Source organism: Stegodyphus dumicola, chromosome X1 (assembly GCF_044657685.1).
Source record: "Stegodyphus dumicola isolate Sdum_Otavi_A_Nest chromosome X1, ASM4465768v1".
NCBI lineage: Eukaryota > Metazoa > Arthropoda > Arachnida > Araneae > Eresidae > Stegodyphus > Stegodyphus dumicola.
In genome coordinates this window covers 102,805,578-102,831,517 of record NC_140780.1, presented here as the reverse complement: position 1 = coordinate 102,831,517, position 25,940 = coordinate 102,805,578, and the positions used below count along the sequence as shown (strand labels likewise).

At 33.5% G+C, this 25,940-nt stretch overlaps 1 protein-coding gene across 2 annotated transcripts in view; it reads right to left on the bottom strand.

Moving 5' to 3' along the window:
* The window catches only part of inaE (inactivation no afterpotential E), a 295,275-nt gene extending 273,358 nt beyond the window's left edge, over window positions 1-21,917 (bottom strand). For both annotated transcript variants that reach the window (XM_085808531.1, XM_085808532.1), the window contains exon 1: window positions 21,757-21,917. In XM_085808531.1, the coding sequence (XP_085664657.1) occupies window positions 21,757-21,851 (95 nt within the window). In that variant the 5' untranslated portion in view covers window positions 21,852-21,917. The remainder of the gene's footprint in view (window positions 1-21,756) is intronic.
* Window positions 21,918-25,940: the final 4,023 nt, after the last annotated feature.

Sequence of the window (25,940 nt, the reverse complement as noted above, 5' to 3'; positions counted from 1 at the left end):
ACTGCAGTGCATCAAATAGTTCTTAAATGCTATTAAATTAATTTAGACGCAGATACAGGGTACAGCAGGGAAACTACTTTATTTTAAAAATGAATAACACAAATAGTATAAGCGATATCAGTTTATTTTTTTTTCAAGTTATAGAGACACATTTAAAGTTTTTTCTTATTACGATTTAAAAATAATATCATTAAGGTGGCCTCCGTTCTGGTTAATGCATTGAGATAGTCGAGTTTTGAAGTTTCTTTCCACTTTTACTAGCATACAACGGGTATGTTGTCGATAGCAGCTTGAATATTGTTCTTCAGTTGAGCCAGTGTCTTTGCACTTTAGAAATTTCAAATAGCCCCACAAAAAGAAATCACACGGGGCTAAATCAGGCGAGCGCGCTGGCCACTGACTGTCGCCTTGTAAGGAGATAAGGCATCCAGGTAAATGTTCTCCAAAAAGTCATGGTCCAATGATGCCTATTCTGGACAATGCACACCAAATAGTCCCACGTTCTGTATGAAGGGGCTGCTCATGAAATTCTCGGGCATACGTGCCACTCCATTATCGTATGTTTTGCTTAATGCATACTGCAACTAGAAAGATGAAAATGAACCTCATCGCTAAAGAACACAAGGCCATTATGAGGCGTATTGTCAAGAACAACTTTTCATGCATTGTATCGTGAAAGAAAATCGCGTGGCACCATTGCCAATTTATATGGATGAAAATGCAGTACACTGAAAAGTACGACTCCACGGAAAACGCGCGTTCCTCTCTCGTCCACTGCATGATCGGTACTAAACCTTCATGACATAAAACTTTAGATACGTTCTTTTCAATGAGCGCCAACCCACCCTTCTCGTAATAAATGTCGTTAGATAGCGCGTGTTTCAAATAAGGAAGTTTCGCTGCTGCACCCTGTATAAGACAAAGTTGATTGCTCTAAAAGTTTTAGCATGTATGTAACCTCAAATATTAATGGAATAACTTCTACATAGCGCACAGAGTTCCTTTTCTGTTTATTTCGCTAGTCATCGCTTAGCCATAAGAAGCGCTTTTAAGCTAAAAGTAAACTAACAGACTTAATTACGTCACACCATTTCCTTTTTTAATGCAAGGAAACTGTCTTACAGTATACGTAGAAAGGGCAGTGAGTTACAAGCGAAAAATAGTTTCGTTATTTAATTTTGTGGAAAAGGCTTTTTTGTATTACCTGAATACAAAAAAGCCGAATTTAATATCCGGATGAGCTGTCACCCTAATTACCTTGAATATTAAAAGTTCCATGCGGTTTTTGTGCGGATAACAAGAGGACACTCGAAAATAGCCTGCCAAAGAGAATACAAAATAGAAAACATGTTAATATTAAATATTCTTTTATTACTAAATGCTTACTTCGTTTCTCATTTTCACTAAATTCCTTTTAATAAATGATTTCAAACTTTACAAATCCAAATGATTCTCAATTTATTGTTTTAAAAATTCTGAACTCAAACTTTGGATAGAGTGAAGCCTCGGTTCACGAATTTAATTCATTCCTGAAGGTGTTCTTAAACCAAAAGAATTTTTCCATAAGAATTGTCCTAAAATGCATTAATTCATTCCTGGATCACAGACGATTGCTTATGAACGTTACAACAGTACTTTGTGTACAAGTTTTGTAACTCAGACGAGAGGCTTGGAAGAAAGAGTTGAAATGCCAAAAATTTATGTTTTCCTCTTACCTTGAAATTAAGAAATTGTCACTAGCTTTAAAAGAGGACATGAATAATTTATTATTTTCGGAATCATAGCAGATACGTGAGGCACAGAGTTATTTGTGATTATGTCATATTCTGTTTAATAACAGAATAGAAAAAAGCATGCTACGGAAATAAAGTTACATTTTTTTAGTTTTTCTGTTCTTCTCAAGTACACTTAATAATATAGGAAAGATGTAATGGCTTTTGGCTTCCTATCACACATAAGTAATTCTGAAAAGAAAAGGAGAAAAAACAAGTTAGCGATTTTAGTTATTCAGCCGTCAAAGCTTCTACAAGGATTGACTGAAAAATTTTGAGATTGCCTCTATTTCTCTTTCTCTGTATCAAATCGTTGAAACCCGTACTTGGTTTTGTGAAGCTTATAGATCGATGTGTATGAACCAGCACGGCTGCAGGTCAGCCGTGGCCGTATATGGTCACAATGAGTGGAAATACTTGATATGTTTTCTCGCGGCGGTTGAAGAAGACATCTCCTTGGCTGTATAACAAAGATGCAATTGAATTTTGTGTTAAACATGCAGGGAGCTGTAGTGAAATACTTAAAATATTACAGTAAGCACATGGTAATAAAATATTGAGTAATATTTCCCTATTTCAACTACAGAGGTACTTTAAAACGGTGACACATGAATGATTCCCAACATGTTTTGGCAGGTTGTCTAATGCTGTTAGTTACATTGCCCACCCATGAGCAGAGAGAGAACAATGACCATTATATAAGCGTCTTGAAAACCATTTGCGTTAAACCATGTGGAATTAAAAACCGGATATGAAACGGTGATTTTGCTCCAGGGACATGCCCCGTTGAATAATGCTGCACTGGCACTGGCAACACTGTCTGAAGTCAATCTGTCGAGCTTGGAAAACTGAATTCTAAACCTTCACAACACTGAAAAAGCAATCAGGAGGAATAACTTTTCTTCATATGAAGAAGCGAAACATGCCCTGCATTGCTTATGACGAAGTCACAAAACAGTTTGTTTTATGATTTTGAAAATCTTCGGAAACTCTCTGAAAAATCTAAATTAATATGAAGGCTCAAATCTGTGAAAGGAAAAAAAACCTGTAGTCATCTGATTCTGAACAAAAGAAGCAGTCTCAAAGCTTTTTAAAGGGCCTACATATCTGCCAACCATGAGATCTTATGATATCAGCAACATTGGTGGATATGGCCCATAGATCATAGAAGAAATTTAATAGTTAACAATAAATGTACGTTTAAGTAATAAATTTGAAAGTTTGGGATAAATTGCTTTTCATCAATTATTTCTGAGAAGCTCGTGTTAGCTCATCATTTTTAAACATTTTTCTCCCTACCTTTTTTAATTGAAGAAAGCTACCCGTTACGATAGTAATTTTGCACCTACTTGGAAATTAAAGGAAAATTTCGATTACAATAAAATTAAATGAGATAAAAGTATTATTTTCCTTAATGTTTTCTTTCTTTTGGATTATCATTTTCCTACAGAAAATTATGTAACAAAGTGAGGTTTTCATTTCAAGATAATTTACGCTAAATGGTAAACGCCTATGCAGCTATTACATTTGTATTAGATGTCTGTCTACTATATTTGTGTTTGTATTATATGCCTGTCTGTTAAAATAATTATATTTTTAGTTGTTCGGTCACAGGCAGAAAGCAAACATTTTATCAGTTACTTTGTAAGATTCCTAAGTGTTTTAACCTTAAGAACTGATAAGCGAATAATCGCTTGAGTTCGTGAGACAGAGAACGAAACGTATGAAGGGTGAAATTACCCTTTATTATTCCAATAAGTTTTAACAGATGACACCTTTCTTGGAGTTACAATAAAGCCTCCACTCGGGCTTGAACTCAGGAAACTAAGAACTAAAACTTAACTAATCTAACTAAAAAGATATAGAAGCTATCAAGATTCTAACAGAGTTGGCCCCTTAACGCTAATTAACGGCGAAGCTATCAAGGGCCTAAAGTACGGCCGAGCGCAGTGATAGCTTAAGAGAGACAGTAGCCTAAAAAAACGAACGCGTGCTAGACAGAATCACTGGCTATCTAACGAAGTCAGTAGAACTTCACAATTAAATACTTCTCTTCATTTGCATTCAAACGCGATTCTGAAAATACGTTCTGGCCGGAAGTTGCAAGCTTGAAATTAAGAAAAGATGGGAAAACAACTTTAACTGAAAATGCAATGTTAGATAAATTAATATAATCCTTACAGGTTAGTTTAAAAAATAAAAAATGGAAGTTCTATATTTACTGTTAACTATTTATATTGTTTTTCCGTCTGAATATCAGATTTGATTAACCTAGCTAAGATTAATCATAGCCTGGCTAAGACTCTCAGAGTTTCTTATCTTGGGTGTAATTATTCTTGCATTTTAGAATTGGAGTCCTATTATCGCGATTCTGATTATTTTAAAAATTCGAAAATCAGATGATATGGACAAAATAACACCGCAAAGAATGATATTAAACAAAACTGTCGCAGTAACTTAATCAAATTCTAGATAATATAATATGTTCTTTACCGCTGTAAAGGTTAATTTAGTGCCACTTTTCCTTGGTTCCTTCTAATTTTATTTTCAGTACGCGCTCGAAAAGAAGTGAAAGCAGAGATTGATTTAGATTGATTTGATAGCAAACAACCGAACAATAAAAATTACTTTCTCTTCTTTTGTTAAATGTATCGCTTTCCTTGTAATGACTGTTGTCTCGAAAGGAAAAGTTTCAAGATTAGAATTAGACTACAGATTTCCTCTCTTTTATAAACGAAATAATTTCAGATTCAAAACCCATGTTTTCGGGGGGGGGAAAGAAGAAAGTGTTTTGCAGTATTTGATCAACATGTCTCAAGAAAGATTAAGTAGAGAATTTAAAAGAAAATCAATTGCAGTAAAAGTACTCACATGTACTGCAATGCTTAAATTTAATTTCATGGTATATAAGTAGCTCACATCTGAAAATGCAAGCCTGCACTTTTTAATAAGAAATTTTTTTTAATCAAAATGGTTTTCAAAATGAGGTAAATCAAACAAATTCTTTACTATCATACTGGCTCAAAGGAATCTGCAGTAACATATTGAAGCAAAACTATAACTTGGAACTATCTAAATTTGGAGTATCTGAATTAAAATCAGACTACTAAATCGACAGAAGTTACATTAAATGCAAATAAGTATACATAATTAGAGCCTAACCCTACTGAAGAGCCGTGCTAATTTTAATATTGAAAATAGAAGCAACTTCAGAATCAAATATTCTGTTTGAAAATTTTTTTTCAAATAAAAATTAAATTTTTGTATTTTAATCTTCAGACATTCACCTGTTTATTTTCTAGTTTACACAAGATGAGATTTCTTAGATATATAATGTTTTCCATTTCTTGCTAAGTTTTATTATGTGAGTGACAGTTTATTTCTGTTTTATGCCAGTATTTATTTACACAATTTATGTTTACGTGGAGTTTAATCTTTCCAAAGTTAGCAATTAAACAGCCTGTTTATTTGCATAAAATATATAACCAGAAAGTTTCATTTATGAACAAGAGACAACAAAATAATGCGTCGAAATGAATTTGATTTATTATAGATTGCCGAAAAACGCACTAATTTCTATCTGCATTATTCGCAGAAAACGTTTTAATGGAAACTGGCTCATATTTACGTTACATATAGAAAAAATCACGAAAACACTTATAAGGTTTTTCTACCGCCTTCTTAGCATGCCTTCATGGTGTAATGGCCAGCACATTTAGCGCGTATCGAAAGGTCCAAGGTTCGAGTTTCGGCTCCTTTTCATATATATTCATCGAGTTTTCATATACTCCTGCTTCAAAATAACCTAATGACATTACAGTGGCGCCCGAACTAAAAAAGGTGGCGGATGATGATTCTCCACCAGCAGGATTTGGAAATTTGTTCCCTAATCCCCAGTCGCCCTTTTAAAAACGAGCAGTATATAAAGTAATTCTTCCGCCTTCTTAGCCTGCCTTCATGGTGTAATGGTCAGCACACTCGGAGTGTATCTAGAGATCCGAGGCTCTAGTCTCGGCGAAGACAGTGCTCATTTTTCATATACTCCTGCTTCAAAATAACCTAATGACTTTACACACTCATGTAGTTAATCTGTTTGCCGACATTTGATCAAAATAACAGTGATCAAAATAACATTGGATAAAAATAACAGTCCAACTAACAGTAGTCTTAACACTTGACCGCTAGGGGATGTAAATAAGGTATCACAGGAGCGATAAATGCCATATATGTGTACCTTTATTTAATCTTTTATGGCGAAGGCTACCTGCTTCAGGTTATGGATGCTTTCGTGGATGATTTTCTAAGAACTGTTTCTTATTCACGTTACACATGAGCAAACCATGAAAATACCCATGCAGTGAACTCGTTCGTAGCAATTTGAACTTATATCGAAGTATCACTGCCCATTGGTTTTATTCTATCAGCCGTATATATCTATCTGCATCAATGAACATTAAGATTTATAATCATAATTAACACTGTCTTTGATGTCTGCCTTTCGTGAAGAATTTTATTCCCCCTCCAAAAAATTTTCTGACATTTTTATTTATATTAAACGTTTCTACTAAATAAATACGCAAAAACGTAGTCTGCAGAATATTACGAAGAGCAATATTCAGATTCTAAGATTATTATAAAACAGAAATTTAATAGTAACAGACGTTTTCCGTCTATTTATTACGATTACTTCCCAGATTTGCATGCAGAAACAAACCATGAAATATGCATGCAGATGTGCTCAAAAATGCTTTAAATATGCATTAGAATCTTCAAAATATGCATTATAATTTCTATGCAAAAGAGGATTAATAAATCAGCAACTGAATCAAGTATTGGATTTCTAATTGTGATTCAATGTAAATACCACTGACTCGTGTAGTATTTATCGTAAGTCAGCTTTAGAGTTCCTCTATAAAGACACCTACGTCTATTGGTGAAGAAAGTCAGGAATATAGAGAATGTTCTTCAAATGTCTCCTGATATTGTTAGAGCATCCGATAAGCACCTGAAATCCTCTTTCGTTAATTCTTTTTGTGCTGTTTCTACTGGTTCACTACACTAATTTCTGTCAGTTTAACGAAATATTTCATAACTTTTGAGCCCAGTAAACCAAGTTTCCATAACTTTTGACTCCAACTAACCAAGCTGAATTTAATTAACATTTTTCCTCTTGCCTCGTTTCTTCACGACTCGCTCATTCCAGAGTAGATTAGAGTGGAAAACAGTGTAATAATAAAGTTAGAGGAATAGCTCGCAACCATATGAGAGTTTAGATTAACGTTGACTGTCTGCCTTAGCTTTATTTTGTAATATTTTATTTTAACCTTCAAGAGTGGTGAGGTAAAATAAGCTTGATTTAAAGTGAATGTTTGTGCCTGTTTGTGTGTAGAAGAGATTATCACTACTAGATTAACTAATCTAGTACAAGTAGTAATAACTCGATAGATTAGCTTAGATGTAACACCTGAAGGATACCGCCCCTAACTGCAATACATTGGCGGCAACGACGTTCCATGCTGTCAATTAAGTTGTCGGTTAGTGAAATGGGAAGCAAAGACCAGACACGGAGTAGTCCTCGTTCAAGCTCATCTAACGGCCTTGGAGGAGGACTTAAAGCAGCAACCTGTCTCCCAATGTAGTCCCGAAGATGCTCTATTGGATTCAGGTCTGAGAATTGAGCTGGTCATTCTATCCGCTCCATACCGTAACCCTCAAGATATTCTTCAGCAACCCGAGCTCGGTGCTGTCGTACATTGTCATCCATCAGAAGAAATCCAGGACCAATAGCAGCGACATATGGGCAGACATATTGATCAAGGATCTCGTCTCGATCCCTCGCACTGGTTAAAGTTCCTCCATGAAACACATGCAGGTCAGTGTGACAACCGAAAGAGATCCCAGCCCAAACCATTATTCCACCACCTCTGTAACTGTGTCTTTCCAGAGTATGGTATTGGTTGTATCTGGTGCATAGTTCCCTCCAAATTAGCTGACGACCTGAAGCACTCTCCAATGTGAACCTGGACTTGTCTGTGAAGAGAACAGACTCGCATTGTTGACTGGTCTATAATAACATTGTTGACTGACCAACATAAACGGGCACCTCTGTGTCCTCGGGTCAAGGGAACATAAACTGCTGGTCGTCTTGCATACAGACCTGTATTGTGCAGGCGTCTTCTCACTGTAATAGCTGAGATTCTTGTTCCTGTTGCCACTAAATGATTTGCCATGAGCTGACGCACAGTAAAGAGCTAAATAATGGTCTCCCGCAGGTGTTCTAACTCTAGGTCTGCCTGGAGCATGTCTTCTAGACACATAATTCTAGCATTCAAACTGATTCCATAGTCGGTGGACCACACTACGAGAGACATTGAGACATGTAGCAGCATCAGCTTGTGACATCCCCATTTCCATCCATCCGATCACCTGCCACCTCAACAAATCGGGCAAATAACTTCTAGACAGTGGTAGACTCTCCTGGATATTGTCCACGAAACTTTAATAACAACTGAAGATCAACACTTGTGAATAAAAATTACAATTTTTGTAATTTTTTTTCTAACTCTTATATAAGTGTTCATTTCTATAAAATAAAAGTGGAAGCTATTGTTTTTGCATATATTTTCTTGAACTTCGTTACTGTCATGCATATGAACTGTGAATTTAAACGTTACTGACATTTTTGTAATGGTGAGCTTTGAAAAATATTTTCTTCCTTAACTTTTGGAGGGCAGTGTATTTTCTCTCTCGCTTTATGTACCAGCTATTAAAATATTTAAAGAAACTAAAAATAAAACTCATTTTTCATCATTTTCGGCATGAAATTGTAATATGTACTGCGACTGCGCACAACATTGCAGATAAACAAATCACTATTTTTAGCCTTTCGTTTTAAATTAGGAAGATAATGTATAATTAGGATGATCTACTTCAAAAATAATCGAATTATATGTTCTGAAAAAAAAAATCTGTATCTCGGAAACTCCAAATTTTATCATTTTTTAACATAAAATTAAAGATAATTTCTAAAATCTTTATTCGAGAAGAACAATAGTTGGTTGTTTTATACTCACATAGGATTTAAGTAATTATTCAAAATCTCTTGAAATTCGAACCGATGTTTTCATAGACATTATGCGCACCAGTAAGAAAAATTATAATTTTGAGAAAGCTTAAATTGAAGATATTACTTTCAAATCCTGTTAATTTCCCAAAACTATCTTTTCGTATCTGAGTTCGTAATATAGATGACACATTCGGGCTTATTGATAATAATAAAGAAGATTTAATCAAGATTTTATCTGCTATAACTTCGATTCATCTAGCCATTCAGTTCTCTCTGAAGCTGAATTTAACAATTCCATTCCTTTCCTATATATATTCTAATTTTCCGTAATAAGCTTGATTTCAGCACTCCAGTTACCATAAGCACTTTAGAATGGTTTAGGCACCTCTTAAATCATCCTAAAATGGTTTCTTTTTACTCTTTTAGCTATCGCACACTCAAAGGTTGTTTTTCAGAATCTTTGCTTTCTCCTGAACTCAGTCTTTGAAATCGTTTGCTATTGACAGAGAATTTTTCTCTCGTGGTCATTGATAAAATCTCTAAAGGCTTTCCTTCTTCGCATCAAAGAAGATATCCCGTTGTTACAAACAACATTAAAACATTGACATTATTCCATTTCGTCCTCGTACCAACAACAAAATTGCACGAATTCTCCAGAATTTCAACTTTCAGTAATTTTCTTTCTCATTTAATAACTGAAATTCGTTGTATGATTCTTAGACTCCATCTCTGACTTTAATTCTTGGAGAATTTATAGCATATGTTATCAGTGAGGCGCTGCTTTGCCTAGTTTTAAATATTATATTGGTTTTACAGTTTTAAGTTTCACATTCCAATTAAACGGGCGTCACTTCTGTGATAACTAAATTGTCGACAATAATCTTAGAAAAGAATTTTTTACTTTCTAAAATTTTTACTTGATATTTTATTTGTAAATTAGGATGTACCCCGAAAAATAAAACTTTAAAATTCTGCACGATACGTATCATAGTAAGATTCCTAAAACTGCAAGACGATTTCAAAGAGACTTTTAACATGTTTATACATGATTAACACTTTTTTTTATTCATGCAATAGTTTAAATTAGATAGAAGTTATGAAGAGATACACTAAAAAAACTGACTGAGTGTTACTTCATCACTAATGATAACGGACTCAGCACTAAAAATATGCACATTTTTCCCTAAATTTAAGATCGAGTTCAAAATTTATTTAGGCATTTGGAGACTTTAAAATCTAATATTCGACCTGTACTTTTATTTTTGTTTGTGTGCCAAGATGTAATAGCGCTCGAATCATTTAACTAATGCTTTGATGTGTAGCACTCGAATTGTAATTTTATTTAATTAATCATCTGAGTATGCAGTCAGAGTTTTGCTGCGCAGCCCTCCAAATGCCAGATCCATGAATAACGAGTTAAACTTTTATCCTGAGTATGTATAGATAACGTTCTTATCGCGTTCGCAGATACTGAGATTTTAACTGCAATCAGTTTTGCAGGAAGAAAATGTGGGATTTTTCCACGCTTTTATGAATTTTGTACCCATGGTCAGAGGTTTAATATGCATGAAATGTGCTCTTAGAGCAGTTGCGTTTGCTTATTTATAAGTGTCTTATGCCTATTAGAAATATGCCCACCAGCGGCCAAGAGAAACGGTGCTACTAGTTCGATGTTAATTCAAATCCCAGCAAACGGGCTGACTGCATGAGAGCTTTAGTGGTTTCCTTGTGTGTAACATAAATACGAGCCAGTTTTCCTTAAAACTTTCCCCAAGAATGACATTCTCCCTCGTAGGCAGATAGCCCTCACGTGTTCTGCCATTATCTAGATAATCGTAATCCTTTTTGTAATAAGGCCATAAAATAAATGGTATATGTAATGAATTCTTGGATTATATGAAAATATTAAGAATTACACTTTCGTATCAATTTGCACTCGGGCCAAAAAAGTACCTTTTCACATTACACCCTTTTAAAATGAAAGAAAGCAAGTATTTTTCTATTTTAAATTAGTTTCATCATACTGAAGTCCTAAATATTGGAATCAAAAATTTATTATTTTTAAAGTACATCTTAATGACAAATGATTGAGCTTTATTTCATATTATTGGTATTTTGTATGTATTTTTATATTTTAAATTTACCTGAAAATTAATTAAACATCAATAGAAATTAATTTGCGCTTCAAACTCTGTTTACTTTTCAGAATCTAAAGCAGAAACGAACGTATCGATTAGTGTCGACTTCCGATAGCTCAGAAAACGCGATCCTTTGTTTGTTTTAACAAACCAAATTAATCGCTGTCATATTTCAGATGCTTTATCGAATTAGCCCTTCGGCACCAACACAGAACGGTTAATGAAAAATAAACTTTACAGTTAGTTATACCCTCCTAAAGGTAAACTTTCCATTCGTTGCCAGAACTGGCTGTGGGAATCAGCAAAGTAAGCAAATGTCTGCAGCGGCATATTTTCATTGGTCTCTTGTCGCCTCATAAATATTTAAAAAGAGAAATTTAATATGATTTAAAGCGATGTTTTTCTCTCCTAAATTCTATCATAGCATTTTAGTAAATATTCTAATAAGAATTTTTCGAAGTTTTCACGAAAACTTAACAAATAAGTTGCCCAAAATCTCAATATTTTATTGACTAGATAAATACGAAATTTTTAGTTAAAATCAGACAAAATCTGGTTTTTGGAATTCTGTTCCCTATTTTGTCATACTTCTGAAATTAATTCCACTCATACAGATATTTCTTTACATGCCTTCGACTATTAGCTCAAGCAAAAGTCTTCCATAATCACGTAACGTTTACTAGTGAATTCTCAAAATATTTTTATAAATACGACAATGATTAGAATTAAGGAAGCAACAGCCATAAAATGTGAAATAACGTGCCCAAAATTCGTAAAATATTCTCCAAATTTGGTAATATAGGAAGTAACGGTATACTTAATAAGTGTATTGAATCAAAATTATTTTACGTTGCATGAATTTATGTAATTGAATAGTTGAATAAAAATAGGTATTTCAGAGTGCGTTATTTTTCATGGCAAATTATAAATAAACTATTAAAAATAAACCTTTTTAAGAAATACATTGAAAAATCATCTGCCAAACGAGCTATTATGGACCAGCTCGAGGCATGAAACAGTTATTTAAATGCGACTTGTTAACTCAGTATGAACCTTTCTGGTATTCACATGTTGTCGAATCAGTTTCTAAGCATAGATTTGAAAAGATTCAGTCAAGGAAGACATACAGTTGAGACACATGCACAAGATCGATATATCAAATTAACTTTAAGACGGAGTAGCAGAACGTATACCCGGGCTCCACTACGATTCATTATCCTAGCCGTGCCCACCTGCGGCCGAGCGGTAAAGACGCTGAACACTGGTAGTTCGGTCCGAGGTTCGAATCCCGCGAACGGGCTGGCTGCATGGGCGTTTTCGTATTTTTCCCCATGTGTAACGTGTATACGAGCCAGTTTCCCTTAGAAAGTCCTCCACGAAGACATCCCTCGCTTTAGGCAGATAGCTCTCGTGTGCTTGCCATAATTAAATAATCCAATCCAATCCAATCCATTATCCTAGCCGCTGCAGAGAATGCTACGATAGCTTTTCTTGAACGTAGAAGGTTTGTGATAAATGTCTCTACTGTAGATGATCAGTATTTTAAATTTACATCACCTCATGTAACAAGGAAGAGCATCATGTGACTTGAACTAAACCCAGAATAGGCTGGAGGTCCATATTATTCCCATGAATGGGCTACAGATTATTATTGAGTGTTGTGATTGCATATTGAGAGAATCGTAATTTCAATATCACCGCAATAACATATTTCGAAGAGATCACTGCGGCAAAGAAGTATGTATGGGGTGACGTTCCTTCAAGTGGATATTTTCTAATAAATAGAAATTCCAGAACTCGGAAGCATCGAAACTGTCTTGGATCTGTGTGAATAACTTTAACCTGCATTACTACAGGAAAAATATCACATTGTAAGACGGTACCTCTCAGGCACACTGACATTGACAAGTAGAACAATACCTTCAAAAGTATATCTTCTTTATTGTGGTTACATAGGTGAGAATGTCTGTGCAACATTCTCACCCAAACCTATATAACAAAATATCGCAGAGTATTAATCTTAATCGTAGAGTATAATCTTAATATCTTATCTTACTCGCAGAGTATAATCGTAATATCTTAATCGCAGAGTATGTTTGAATATTTAAGGAGAAACACTTATTTACCCAGGCTGTCAGCGATGCTTGTAAAGAGCTGATACCTGCTTTAGAGAAAAAATTATCCCTGCTCATTAGCAATATCATCATAACCAATATACAACATTTTCACTGAAACTGCATTGTTGTAACAGATGACTGCATTCCATATGAAAGTACCGTACCCATTGTTTTGTCACTCTTCATTTGGATACAAGTTCCATTACAAACTAGTTTTTTGCTTGACAACATTTCTTGTACAAACTACTTTATATCAGTTTAAGATTAGTATTTAGCTTGTAGAGACATTAAGTATTTTTGGAAGCAGGCAAGAGATTGAAAAATTAGCAACGCCTTCGCCTGGAATCGAACCGCGGACCTCTGGAATACGCGCCCAGCGTGCAGACCACCACACCACGAAGGCATGCCAAGAAGATGGGAGAAATACTTTATAAGCTTCTGAAATTTTCTCTGAATAATTTGTTAGTTTACCATGATTTTTCTAGTCGTTCTTTAGTTATGAAAACTAGGGTATTTCTGAAACAACGTCTTTATCTAACCAAACCTTAATTTACTTTTAATGTGGCTCATATGCGAAAGATTGGGAATCATAGTTAAGGGGGCGAAAGGCAATTGAGATACTGAGGTTAAATTTAAGACTCAAAAATGTATTTTGCCTCACAAGATTTACACTGTCTTTACTATACACAATTTGGACATCTTACCAACTGAAAGGACTAATGACTAATTTAATTTTATTCCAATGCTAAACTTGTTAACTACAAATATTCTACAAACAGCATTTTAAAATACTGTACATGCTTTTGAATAGAAGTCGGTAATCTTATAATCACAGAGATCAAAATTCTAGAGATGTATAACGAATTGGTAGCTTTCTTGAACTTGTTAAATCTTAAATCTTCTGCCATAAAAGGTCTTAAATTTAACTGTAAAAAAATATTTGTTACCTTAATTTTTTTTTTCATCACTGAAGCCATTTTTGAGCCACCAATATAGGCATTTAAAGAAAAGAAGAGCTTTCTAAAACTGTTACAATTACTTAAGAGATTTCGTGTCTCGCATCAAGCAGTTTTCCATATAAAAGGCATAGAAAATGAATTTGGCCGCCCAGCTGGTATAGCGGTTAGCGTCGCTGACTGCCGTGCCGAAGGGCTCGGGTTCAAATCCCGGAGAAGGCATGGATGTTTGTAAATGTATAGTGTCGGTTCGGCATGGCGGCACTCTAAAGTTGCGGCGAGTCGAAAGTCCTCTCGTGTGGTTTGATGGAAGGGGAGAGGGGTTGGAAACCCTCGGACCCGTTCCCTCCGGGATTCTCTCCATCAAAATTGGGGGGGGCGGACTGAGTTAAATCGCACTGTCACCTGAATGGTGCTCAAGGCTGTTGCCAACGATAGGCGTAATCTAGGGCTCCTTGCCACGACTAATTTCGTGGGCTCGGGCTGACTTCGTCAGACAAGTGAGCATAAGCATCAACAACAGCAGGAAATGAATTTGAGAAAGTAATCAGAAAATCTTGCATCTAAACAAAGCAAGCAAAGAAATAAACTTTTGGATTTAGAGATGTAGATTGCATATTACGGTAAATTGTTTGCAGGTTAGCTGGCTTTGGTGATATGCTTTGTTAGAGGACTTTCTACATGAAATTGCCTCATATCCACGTTGCACGTGAAGAAAACCACAAAAATTACATAGTCAATCCGTTTAAGTAAGGGGAAATGAAACCGAGAATAATTGTCAGTATACAGGTATTTACATCCTCGAAAAGTGCTAACTCGCAAAATAAAAATAGCAAAGTCTCATATCGGTAAAGTAAAGAGAGGAAAAAAAAATAATGCGTTACTAACTTACATTCATATTTGTTATAAGAACAACTTTGCATTAAGTATTAATAGTATGAAAGACACTTAATAATTAAGAACTGTCATTGTTAATTTTAATTATTGACCATTTTTATAAATGATGATTAATTATCATTAGATAAATCACCATTTTATAAATGGTGATTAATTATCATTAGATTAGATTATTTTTAATTAAAAATAAAATTTGGTTGAACCTATTAAAAGGTATGAATGAGGATGACGAATAGTTTTGTATGCTTAAACAGGCATAAAACTCTGAGACAGTTTAGTCTCAGAGTAGTATTTAGTCATCTAATTTTTAAGGGGCGTGTGTCATGCTGTACACAAAAAGGCAGGCGGAAAGGAAAGTGCAAGTCTTGCATCACAAGCAGACGCATGCAAACAGCGGCACCGTTCGCAAGTTCACTGATAGTATTTACTCACGTCAGTTTTATATATATATTCATGCGTATATGAGCAAATGATTTTGAAAAAAAAAATGGTATTAGATATAAAGATGAAGTCTGAAATAAACTTAAAAAGCGTGAAACATTTTTCATGGTAATTGCGTTATTGAATAAAGGCAAAGAACATGCAACTGCCATTCCGGTTCTGACCAAGAGCATTGCTGTGGATGGAACGTGTCTCGTACCCCCTTCCCCTTACCACCAAACGCTCGGAAAGAATTTCGAAACGAAAACTTCTAAATGCTTTCATTCTTCAAAAACATTACATTCACAAATGTCTATGTCTTGGCTAGGCTACAAAATTGGTCCCAAAGGTGTATCTTTCAGTTTTCTTCTTATTTGCTGGGGAAGTGAGTATTATTGGGCTTTGAGCTTCATTCATAATCTTTAATGAAATACAGCTAGGAGACGTTAAAAAATGTGAACTTTTCTCTACCAAGACACGTTGCGCTGCACTGCGTTGTACTGACTGCTTTCGATCACAAACCGATTCACAAAACTGAAGATAATGGGCAAAACCTTTTGCTGAGATTCTCAGAATTAAAATCGACGGATCTAAGTGGCACCCGAACTAAAATAGGGTAGATGATAACTCTTCGCCACTTGAAGTAGTTCGACTAGTCTTCAGCCCCTCCCCAGTTGTTTTTTAAGTGGCGGAAGGAATACAAAGATTGCCGCGTTCTGCCATATGTAATTTTCTGGTGTAAGTTGTTAGCACATCTCACTAACAAGATAAAATCCCTGATTTAAATTCTGACAACAGCACAGTTGCATTTTATGTTTCCTTCTTAAACCGAATAGTTAGAATAACATATGACATACTTTACATACAAGCAATAAAATACATATTTACGACAAATATACTATACTTGAAATAATAAATATTTATTAGGTTATATAACAGCTCCGAAGAATTAATAAATTACCGCATAAAAATAATTTTAAATTGGAAACAAAATGAATAAATGATAAGCAAATAAAATAAGTTTGGGTGTTGTTCAATAATGAAATTAGCCCTTTGTAAACTCAATAATATAACTAAATAAATATAGTCACATATCGTCAATACTAAATTTTTAAAAAAAGAATTAAAAATGAATAATATTAAGTAAAAAGAAAATTAGAAGCTCAAAATTGTATATTCGGAAGTTCTTAAATACTACAGTAAAATTGAAACAAATTCGAAAACAAAGCTTTTCAAAAACTCTAGCTAAGCAGTTGATACTACTATGATGCATTTAGCTCATAAGTTTGAGAACAATGCAAGTTTTTTCATGAAAACATAGATTTTAAATTATTTTCATTAACACTCGGCACAGCTGTCAATGGACCATTTTACTAACCGCTAAAAACAAAGCGCGTCATTAGGTTTGCTCTTAGTATTCCATCGAAAGTTTCTATTTTTACACAGCTTTTCGAGAAAACGAGCTGTGTACACATATTACAGCGTCTCACCCAAACCAAGCAAAGGAAGTTCTGAAGGCGCTACGTCATTTTCTTTATCATCGGATCATCGGCAGTGATATCATCAATCTTAAGACTAATGAAATATGAAAAACATGTTAAGTTTCATAAAAGTCCAGGAACACTTAATAAATGTAGAAACAAAAAGAAAAATGTCATAAAACCAAAGGAAACCTGACTGAATAAATACGTGAAGGAAAATGGCAGTCCATTAACTTGACCCGATTGAAAGGTTCCTATATTAAAATAGAGACATGCTGCTGTTTAAAATATAGCTTCTTATCTATGATTATCAAATGAATACCCATTTAAAGTAATAACAAAATATCAAGTTTAAGCGGGAAGAGGAACTGCATTGGCATTAAATAAGAAATAGTTAAGTCTTTTTATCAAGTCTTGGATGCTGGACATGCAACGAATTAATAAATATAGACATTAGACCTCTAGAGAACTCAGTTCCTTTTGGATACTGCTAACAAACTAAAATTTGCAAAGCTAAAACTCTGTGTACGGTAATAGCATACCCAAAGCAGATTTTAAACGATGTTCTGCAAAATCATGGAAAAGGTCGAAAAGGAGCGAAAATAGCGTGAAGTAAATAAAAAAAGTCGTCAACACTAAATTTTAGAAACCTGCGCGTTTTTAATTAAAATAATAATAAAAAGTAGTTATTGAAATTATTTAAATTCCAAAAACTTGTATTCCTGGAATATTTTCTGTTTCCAACAAACATTTGAAATTGGACTAGGGCAGCGATTCTTAACCTTTTGACTACCATCTAAACAAAAATTGAAAACCTGTAGTACCACCACTAAAGTACTACTACCACCACCCTCTTGAACAAAGCTCAGATCGCATAAATTTACGATTGTTAGAAGAAAACTCAATCAGGATGTTGGGGTTTTAATTTTTGAATTTAATAGTTAAAAATGCTTCCTTGCGTACCATAGATTTTTCTTCTGCGTACCACCGGTTGAGAACCCCTGGACTAGGGACATCATGAAATAATAACTAAGCACAAAATTCTCAATTATAATTTTACGTAAGAAAAGATTTCAAATTCAACTAATCTTCATACTTTTAGGTTAGAAAAGGCTTTAGCATAGTCTTCCCAAAATTTGTAACTCTTATATTATGTTACCATTCATTTCATCATCTACACGACCCGATAAGTGTTGCTATTGATCAAGACGTCAGATATTTTATCTTCCACGTGGCCTGGAAAACAGGCATTTTCCATGGTGTGTCCAGTTCGATGTGACGTAAAATCTTTAATTTATGTTTCAAATTACAACCGATTAGCAAAATGAGTGATTTAAAAATTATAATTTATGCAATTATTTAAATCTTTATTTTATTCATTTACAGTTTATCTAATATCTAAGATTATATTGCTGGTATTAGATAACCGACTGACGTAATATATTTTTATTGCTATCGGTTAATAAATGTTCCGATTAGATTATATTTGGATGAAAGATTTTATTTTCTATTTTGCCGTTGTGTAAGCACGTATGCCCCTATATGTTTGTTATAAAAGAATCATATAACAAAGATTAGTTTTAGAACGACACATTTCAATGAAATATAATAAAAGCATATTACTGTTTTTAAGACATCTGGGAAATGATCAAAGTAAAAAAGAGGCTCTAAAGGCTGTTTCAAGTTAAAAGTTAAAATTTTGTCTTATATGTATACCCCATATATGAATATATCCATTTATTAACTACTTGTCTAATTCTACACACACACGCATATATATATATATATATATATATATATATGCGTGTATATATGCGTGTCATGTATATATATGCGTGTGTGTGTGTGTGTGTGTAGAATTAGACAAGTAGTTAATAAATGGATATATTCATATATATATGTATATTTGTGTTCATCTCATTTCAGCAAAATAGAAATAATAACGGATAAGAATAAAGTTTTAAAAGAAACCATAAAAATCAAAAATTAGTGCGAATATTAAAATTTATTGAGCTCCTGAATGCAGTAAGTTTAGACCGAACTTCTCGACACAACTAACTCGCATTTAAAGTTTGGTTTGGTTTATTTGATTACGACAAAGCACACAAGGGATATCTGCCTAAAGGGAGGGATGCCTTTGTGGAAGGCCTTCTAAGGGAAACTGGCTCATATATACGTTACACAGGGGGAAAACCAAGAAAACGCCCATGCAGTCAGACCGTACGCCGGGATTCGAGCCCCGGACCGAACTACCAGTCTTCAATGATTTTACCGCTCGTTTGCTGGTGGACCACTCGCATTTAGAACAAAAAGGTCTGTCTTTATATTATGTTAGTGGTATGCCTCCATAATTCAGCACTTTGTTTCACATGCCATTGTGTACTAAAAAAACTGAAAAGTCTTAGCTACTTACTAAAGTTTCCCAATGCCATAAATTTATTTAACACTAATCCACAGGTAAAGCAGTTTCCAAAATGGATAATTTGCGAATTCATACAATGTATATTTAGGTAAATTATTATTAAATTAATGTATAAGATTAAGTTTAATATTGCAAAATACTATTCTGTTCTGAAATAATGTTATCAACATGGAAGTCGAAAAATAAAGAAAAGCTCATTAAAATGTGCTTAGAATCTTTATTAAATTATTCATATGAATCTTATTTCCTTCGTGTATTTGCATATTTTTGATAATTTACTCATCTTTGATAATTTACTCATCTTTAACTCAAGTTTAACTTTGCAGCACTGTTCGCATGGTTAAAATACAGTTGGACAGCTTAAGTTTCGAATTATATAAACGTAATATGTAAAACTCTTACTAGTTGGACTAAAAATGAATTTTGATATAGATTAATCTATATCAAATTTCGCTTTAAAAACTTTTCTTTCTACAGCGTGTGAAGCTAATTTGACTAGGTCATTTAATACATTTTTATCAATAATTTACAAGAACTGTGATCGCATTTTACTGCAAATATGCCCTCCCTCCAAAAATAGGTTTTATTTGTAAATATTATAAGTCAATATTTGGATATAGAGTGTAACCAAGAAATCAAATTGAGTCTAAACCTTTTCAGTAACAGGTTCGGTTCCCAACGATTGAACTAAAAGCCTACATTATGTTACCCTTATGTAACATGAATATGAGCCCGTTTCCCTTAGAAAGTTCAGCGCGGAACTATTTCCTTGAAGATAAATATCGAGTGTTTTGCTTTACCAAAATAACAGCACCAGTAGCCGAATGGTTAAGAACACTTAATACTGTGAATTCAACTGGGTTTTATCCCAAGCGAACGGACTGGCTATATGGCTGGTTTTCGGGGTTTTACCCATGTGTAATGTAAATACGAGGCAATTTCCATTAGAAAAATCCTCCACGAAGACATCCTTCTCTTAGGCAAATTCCCTCTGCATTGCTTTACCATATTCCAATAACCATAACCTTAGCAAAGTAATGTAACATAACATCTGCAGTAACATAACTACACATTTTGAGATTGTATAAGACTTAATTTTAATAGATTTCTGTACAACGTATGCAGGTTAAACTATGGGAAATATTTATTTTTCTCATTAATGCTATTTTTCTTTTTTTTTTTTTTTGTGTGTGTGTGTGTGTGTGTGTGCGCGCGCGCAGGGGTTCTTTTGTCGGTTACTTTTAGCAAGTTATTTCTTGTTGAAAGACAAACAGACTTTTAAACTTTTTTTCTAACAAGTCGACTGAAGCTTAGCAGATAAATAGAAGCTTCATAAGTGTTTAAAAATCTTGGTATTGCCCACTTCTTTATAGACGGATATGTTTCCTGCTGTTTTTAAAAGCCCAGCAGATTTCAAAGTGGTATAAACGCCTTTAAACAAAACGGCAAAAACGGAGATCATCAAATTAAACTGTTTATAAACTACTAGCCCCTTAGGTATTACATTATCAGCAATGTTGAACACTGAGTGGAACTCTTAATTTCGTTTTTATCAGCTACAACAATTAATTGTTATCAAAGATAAGAAGGAGAAAATATTTGGAAGTAAATGCAAGCAATATCCACACCATATTGAAAAACAGATTTTTAATATTTACGTATTAAAACGTAAAATTACGTAAATAATATTTACGTATAAAATAAATTTCCTACGTAATCCTCTATCCTTTTCAAAACATTTTTAAAAGAACCTTTACTTTTATTTAGATGCCTTTCATCTTTCTCTTATTGTCATATGTTTATAAGTTAACAAAAGTTTAATAAGCAATTTATATTAAAGCTAAAATTTCTATAATGATTTTAGGGACATTTCTCAAAACAAAGAAATATAGGAAGGATAATGCGGATATTTATACTTAAAGACATATGCTTGGATACCGCCAGATGTTAAAGAAATGTGATTGTATACTACCAGAAGTTATAGCTGAGCACAAATGACGAAATATTTAAACATTTAATAACGATTAAAAATTATTATTTTAATGAGTTTTAAAAATAGCTGACTTTGACACTCGTACATTTGAAAATAACTACTTATCTTTGAAACAACGAGTTTAAGGTTTTCCGAAGTTTTTAATTAAAATACTAAAAATCTAACTTTCTCCAAAACTTTTCGTTATTTCTTTCAAGCCTGTACCTCGAACACGACTGCAATATTTCGATTTTATTAATTCTGCTTCTGTGATTTTAGAGAGTCTATTATTTTTTTTGTGAATGCTCAGTTATTTGCTTCGAAATGTGTTCCGACCGTTCGAAGTGAGACCCATTTTCAGTTTGACTGCCTGAAAGAGTTCAGCAGTCTCCATCGGCATCGCTGAAAAAAAAATTCATAACCGAGGGAAGGAAATGAGACAAGTGTAATCAATAAAAACGAATAACAAAGGGGGAGGTATGTAGGAATGCTCGCAAAGAGAAATTGTCGCTTACCAGGAAGTATGCAGCATAAGTAGTATGATTGCAGGAACAACAAAGTCGTCGGATCCAACCGACCACCTCCGCTTGAAAACAACAATTCCTGGCATCGTTGGTCAGCCAGGGGTCGACCCTACTGTGCTCATGGGAGGCTTTGGAGAACCAAGCGATGTGTCTTTCGCGAGACTGAGTGAGGTTTTTCGCCAAGGGTTACTATCTTTTATTTCCTCAAAGTCGCCAATGACATTTAACTGGAAGAGCAGATGGCGCCAATACGACTGATTATTTAGAAGCTGTAGCCACGAATAAAGCATGCAATTTTAATGACTATTCTCTTTTTTATTTCTGCTTAAATATTTGATCTAACGGACTTGTAATGATGAATATATTTTCACACATAATGAATTGCTTTTCGTGAAAGGTTGTTTTAGAATCACATTTATTTAAATCATTCACTCAGCGAAAAATACCGAAATCCACATTTCAAAAGACTCGGTTCATGTTTGTGTAATTTAAGTTTAAAAGGAATAAAAAAAACTGTTGCGATAAACCTATGATCTTTTCTATATTAAAAGTAAGGCCAGTGGAAAACTGTCATTCTTGAAGTAATTTCGTCAATTGAAATATGATTTAATTGCATGGTTGCATAATTTTTTAAAAAGTACTTTCGTTTCTTTTTTTCAGATTTACAGTTCTTCATGTTTCGAAAGTAATCAATTTTCTTTGCATTCGGGTAAAGGAGCCCAAACTTAGCATTCAACACAGAAAATATATTTTACTATAGAGTTGAATGAAATTCTGTATTAGTAGCTTGACTGGGAGAAAGATACTTTAGAATAATTGCATATCCGGTAGCAGCACTGAGAAAGAGATCCCAAACATTCTCTTTCTATCTTTCTGAAAATACTTAGCTCTTAAAGTTATAATGATAGGCTTCATACTAAAACTTGCTTTGTGATATCGATCGTTAATCATATTGTTAGTTTACATTTTTGTACTTTCTTCTTCTGTTGTTCAACTATTATTTAGCAAACATAAAGAAGGAAAGGAAAGTCCCCAAAAATTTAAGCTAGTATGTCCTATAATTAACATAAATTTAGGAAGATTACTTTATCAGTCAGTATACATCTCTCCAAAACTTTTGATCGTTTTAACTTTTGAAAATTGTTAGTTTAAAAAATGCGAGTATTCGGGTAAAATAAAGAAACCTTCATGGTCTATAAAAAATGGAGCTTTGGGTAGGTTCTCGGATTCAAAAATATTTCTTCCATCGGGCCTACTACTGGCTGATTCCTAGATCCATTTTCATCCTAGTCTACTGAACTTACTGGCTGTAAGGGGTCTTCATACGTAATACCTACGTTTAACAAAAATAAAAACCAGTTTTCCTTAAAAATTCCGCCCCGAGGTACCCTTTCCTGTTAAACAAAAATTACTGGCTGGTTTTCAAAATAAACAAGTTACGATATCGTCATCCGTTAGCTTTTAAGAGAATTTAACAGATGAGAAAATATAAGATAGAAACAGAAAAATTTTGAATGCTAAATAAGAACATAAGACTAGTGACTCAGACGTGCATTTAAAGTTTTAAAATAATTGTTGGGTAAATTATTTTTGTAGCTTTCTCTTTAATTGATATTTTATTTTCAATGATTTATAATGAGAAGATGTAAACAAATTTGGCGCATGCGTTTAGCAATCTATTTTTATTTAGTGTGTAAAATGTGGAAAACAACTGTTCTGATTTGTACTGGTTTTAGAAAGGCAGCATCTGCGAAAAACACATTGTAAATCGAGAAGGATTAAAAAAAACCCTAAGCAAACAGGTTTAGCGAAGAGTTTAGTTGTTTTCTTCCAAATGCAAAAACTAAGTAGATCTTTTCTTGTTACAATTCGCATATGTAAGCAATCCTAATTTAATGAAAAGAGAACAAAATGTTTGAATTGATGCTCAAATTCGAAGTTTAGAAAACGTGAACAATTATGTCTTTCTAAACTGCATTAAAATGAAAAACGCTTGCTTGATGTTCATACTTCAGTATAAAAGTATATTAGGGATATAATATATATATAATAGGGGAAAACGTTAAGTTATGAATATCTTTTCATTTTTGAAAACAGGTCTACCAGTGAGTACCTAATTCCACAGAAAATTGTTGGTTCTCCCTGATTTCTTTTTCTGGCAGCTGAATGGTCTATCTGCATAAGATTTTACAGGTTTTCCTTATGCGAAATGTAAAAAGAAGTCATTTTCTTATGGAAAGTCCTCCCGTGCCCCCAAAAGTCCTTACTCGGCCTTTATTTTCACAACCATTGATCATATGCATAACATTTCCAGTTAAACATTTTTTTAATTGACAAAGATTCATATTTGGGTATCTTTAAATTTTAAGAAATAATTTTGTAAAAATTCCGAAATATAACGCTTTACAGGTCCCTCCCTCTAGTCCTCATACTTATATTTAAAAAAAAATTTATACTCGTTACAAAAAAAAAAAAAAAAAAATATTCATAATGTTTTGAACACAAAAAGTTTGAACTTCTGTCCGATAAACTTAGAAAGTCCTCCACAAAGGCATCCCTCGCCTTAAGCAGATAATCCTATATGCTTTGCCATAATCAACAAAACCAAACCAAACCGTCCGACAAAAACGAATCAAGATATTTGATAATTTAATCATATTTAGGAGCCGTACACAACTGAAAGAGCGAAACATTTCCATATGTACGTAACTAAAAATAAAATAGCATCTAGGAAAAGGTTTCTGATGTTAACAGATTACGTGATGAAAATAGTTATGCAGATTTTTTTATGAAAAATATCTATCAATATAATTTTGTTCAAAATGGAGATCTTATTCACAGAATCGTACAGAACTCGTGTTCTAGAAAACATTGGCACGTAGCCAACGCATAATATGATTTGTGTTAATTAAACATGAAAAATACCTATGGTTTAATGAATTTTTATACGAATACCAGATTATGATTTTAAAGTAAAACGACTTCATAAAAATTTTAACAACGTATTTTTAGACTTCGAAAACTGTAACCTTGCTTGTATGAAAATTCGTTCGGTATAACATATAAGAAAATTATAAATTAAGGATATTCATAAATAAAAAAAATTATTTCTTTGATTGGCATTGAACGGAAAAATCAACCTTGAATTATTCTAATTTATTAAATTGAAAATAACGTTAAAAACTGCAAATTTTGAAATTAAATATCTCTGTCAACTTTTGTGTTACGGGAATCACACGTTTTGAGCTTTATTTTTATAACGATTATAAAATTTTCCTAGACATAAGTATAGGTATTGGAGGAACAAATTAAAAGTTAGATTTCGTAATTTTTACAAAACCGACGTCTTTAAATTAAAAAATCTCAAAACAATATTATTTACGTCATTTACGCATTTTTGTAATTGGAAGTGTATGTCTGCGGCCAACGGTAGCAAAACTACAGGTCGATAACGAATTTTATAGACATGTTATATATGTGTATGTTTTATTACCTGCCACTTATATGCATTAACTTTCTCACATTCGCTAAAATCTGGAGAGCAATGGCACTGAAAGTGCAAATACTAGTTTCATATTTTACGTTGATGTAATTACGAAGCAATTCTAGTACGAACCTACTGCATCCGAACTTCTATACTTCTGAGACTTTGAGAGAAATATTGTAATTCCGGCTTCATCACCCTGAAGTTCCAAATGAGATGACCTTTGGGGGTTCTTGTATAAATGCGTTATAAATTTAGCAGAAAATTATGTTATTCATGCGACATGATGTCTCATACCTCTTGGAGAGACAAAAATATTCGGGAGACTTTGCACTGCTGAGGAAGAATCACTCCATGTATAAATGTGATCCCTTTAGGAAGTGGAATGTTTGTGATTTATTCCCGTCTGGTTAAGAAACATCAAAATGGATTAGAAGCCAAAATAAAAATATAATTTTATCTTACCACAAAGGATATGAATTAAAATGCTTATTTTTCCTTCATCCCCGATATCAAGCCTTGCTGTCGCTAATATTCTCACCTCTGTTTGTTTTTCCTTTTTCATTTGAATTCTATAATTAATTTATTTTAATTTCTTATTTGTGTAGTCATCACTCATTTAGCTTAAATTATTATTCATACATTTATTTTATGTTATTTTATTTATTCTTTTCTCATCATTTCAGAAAAT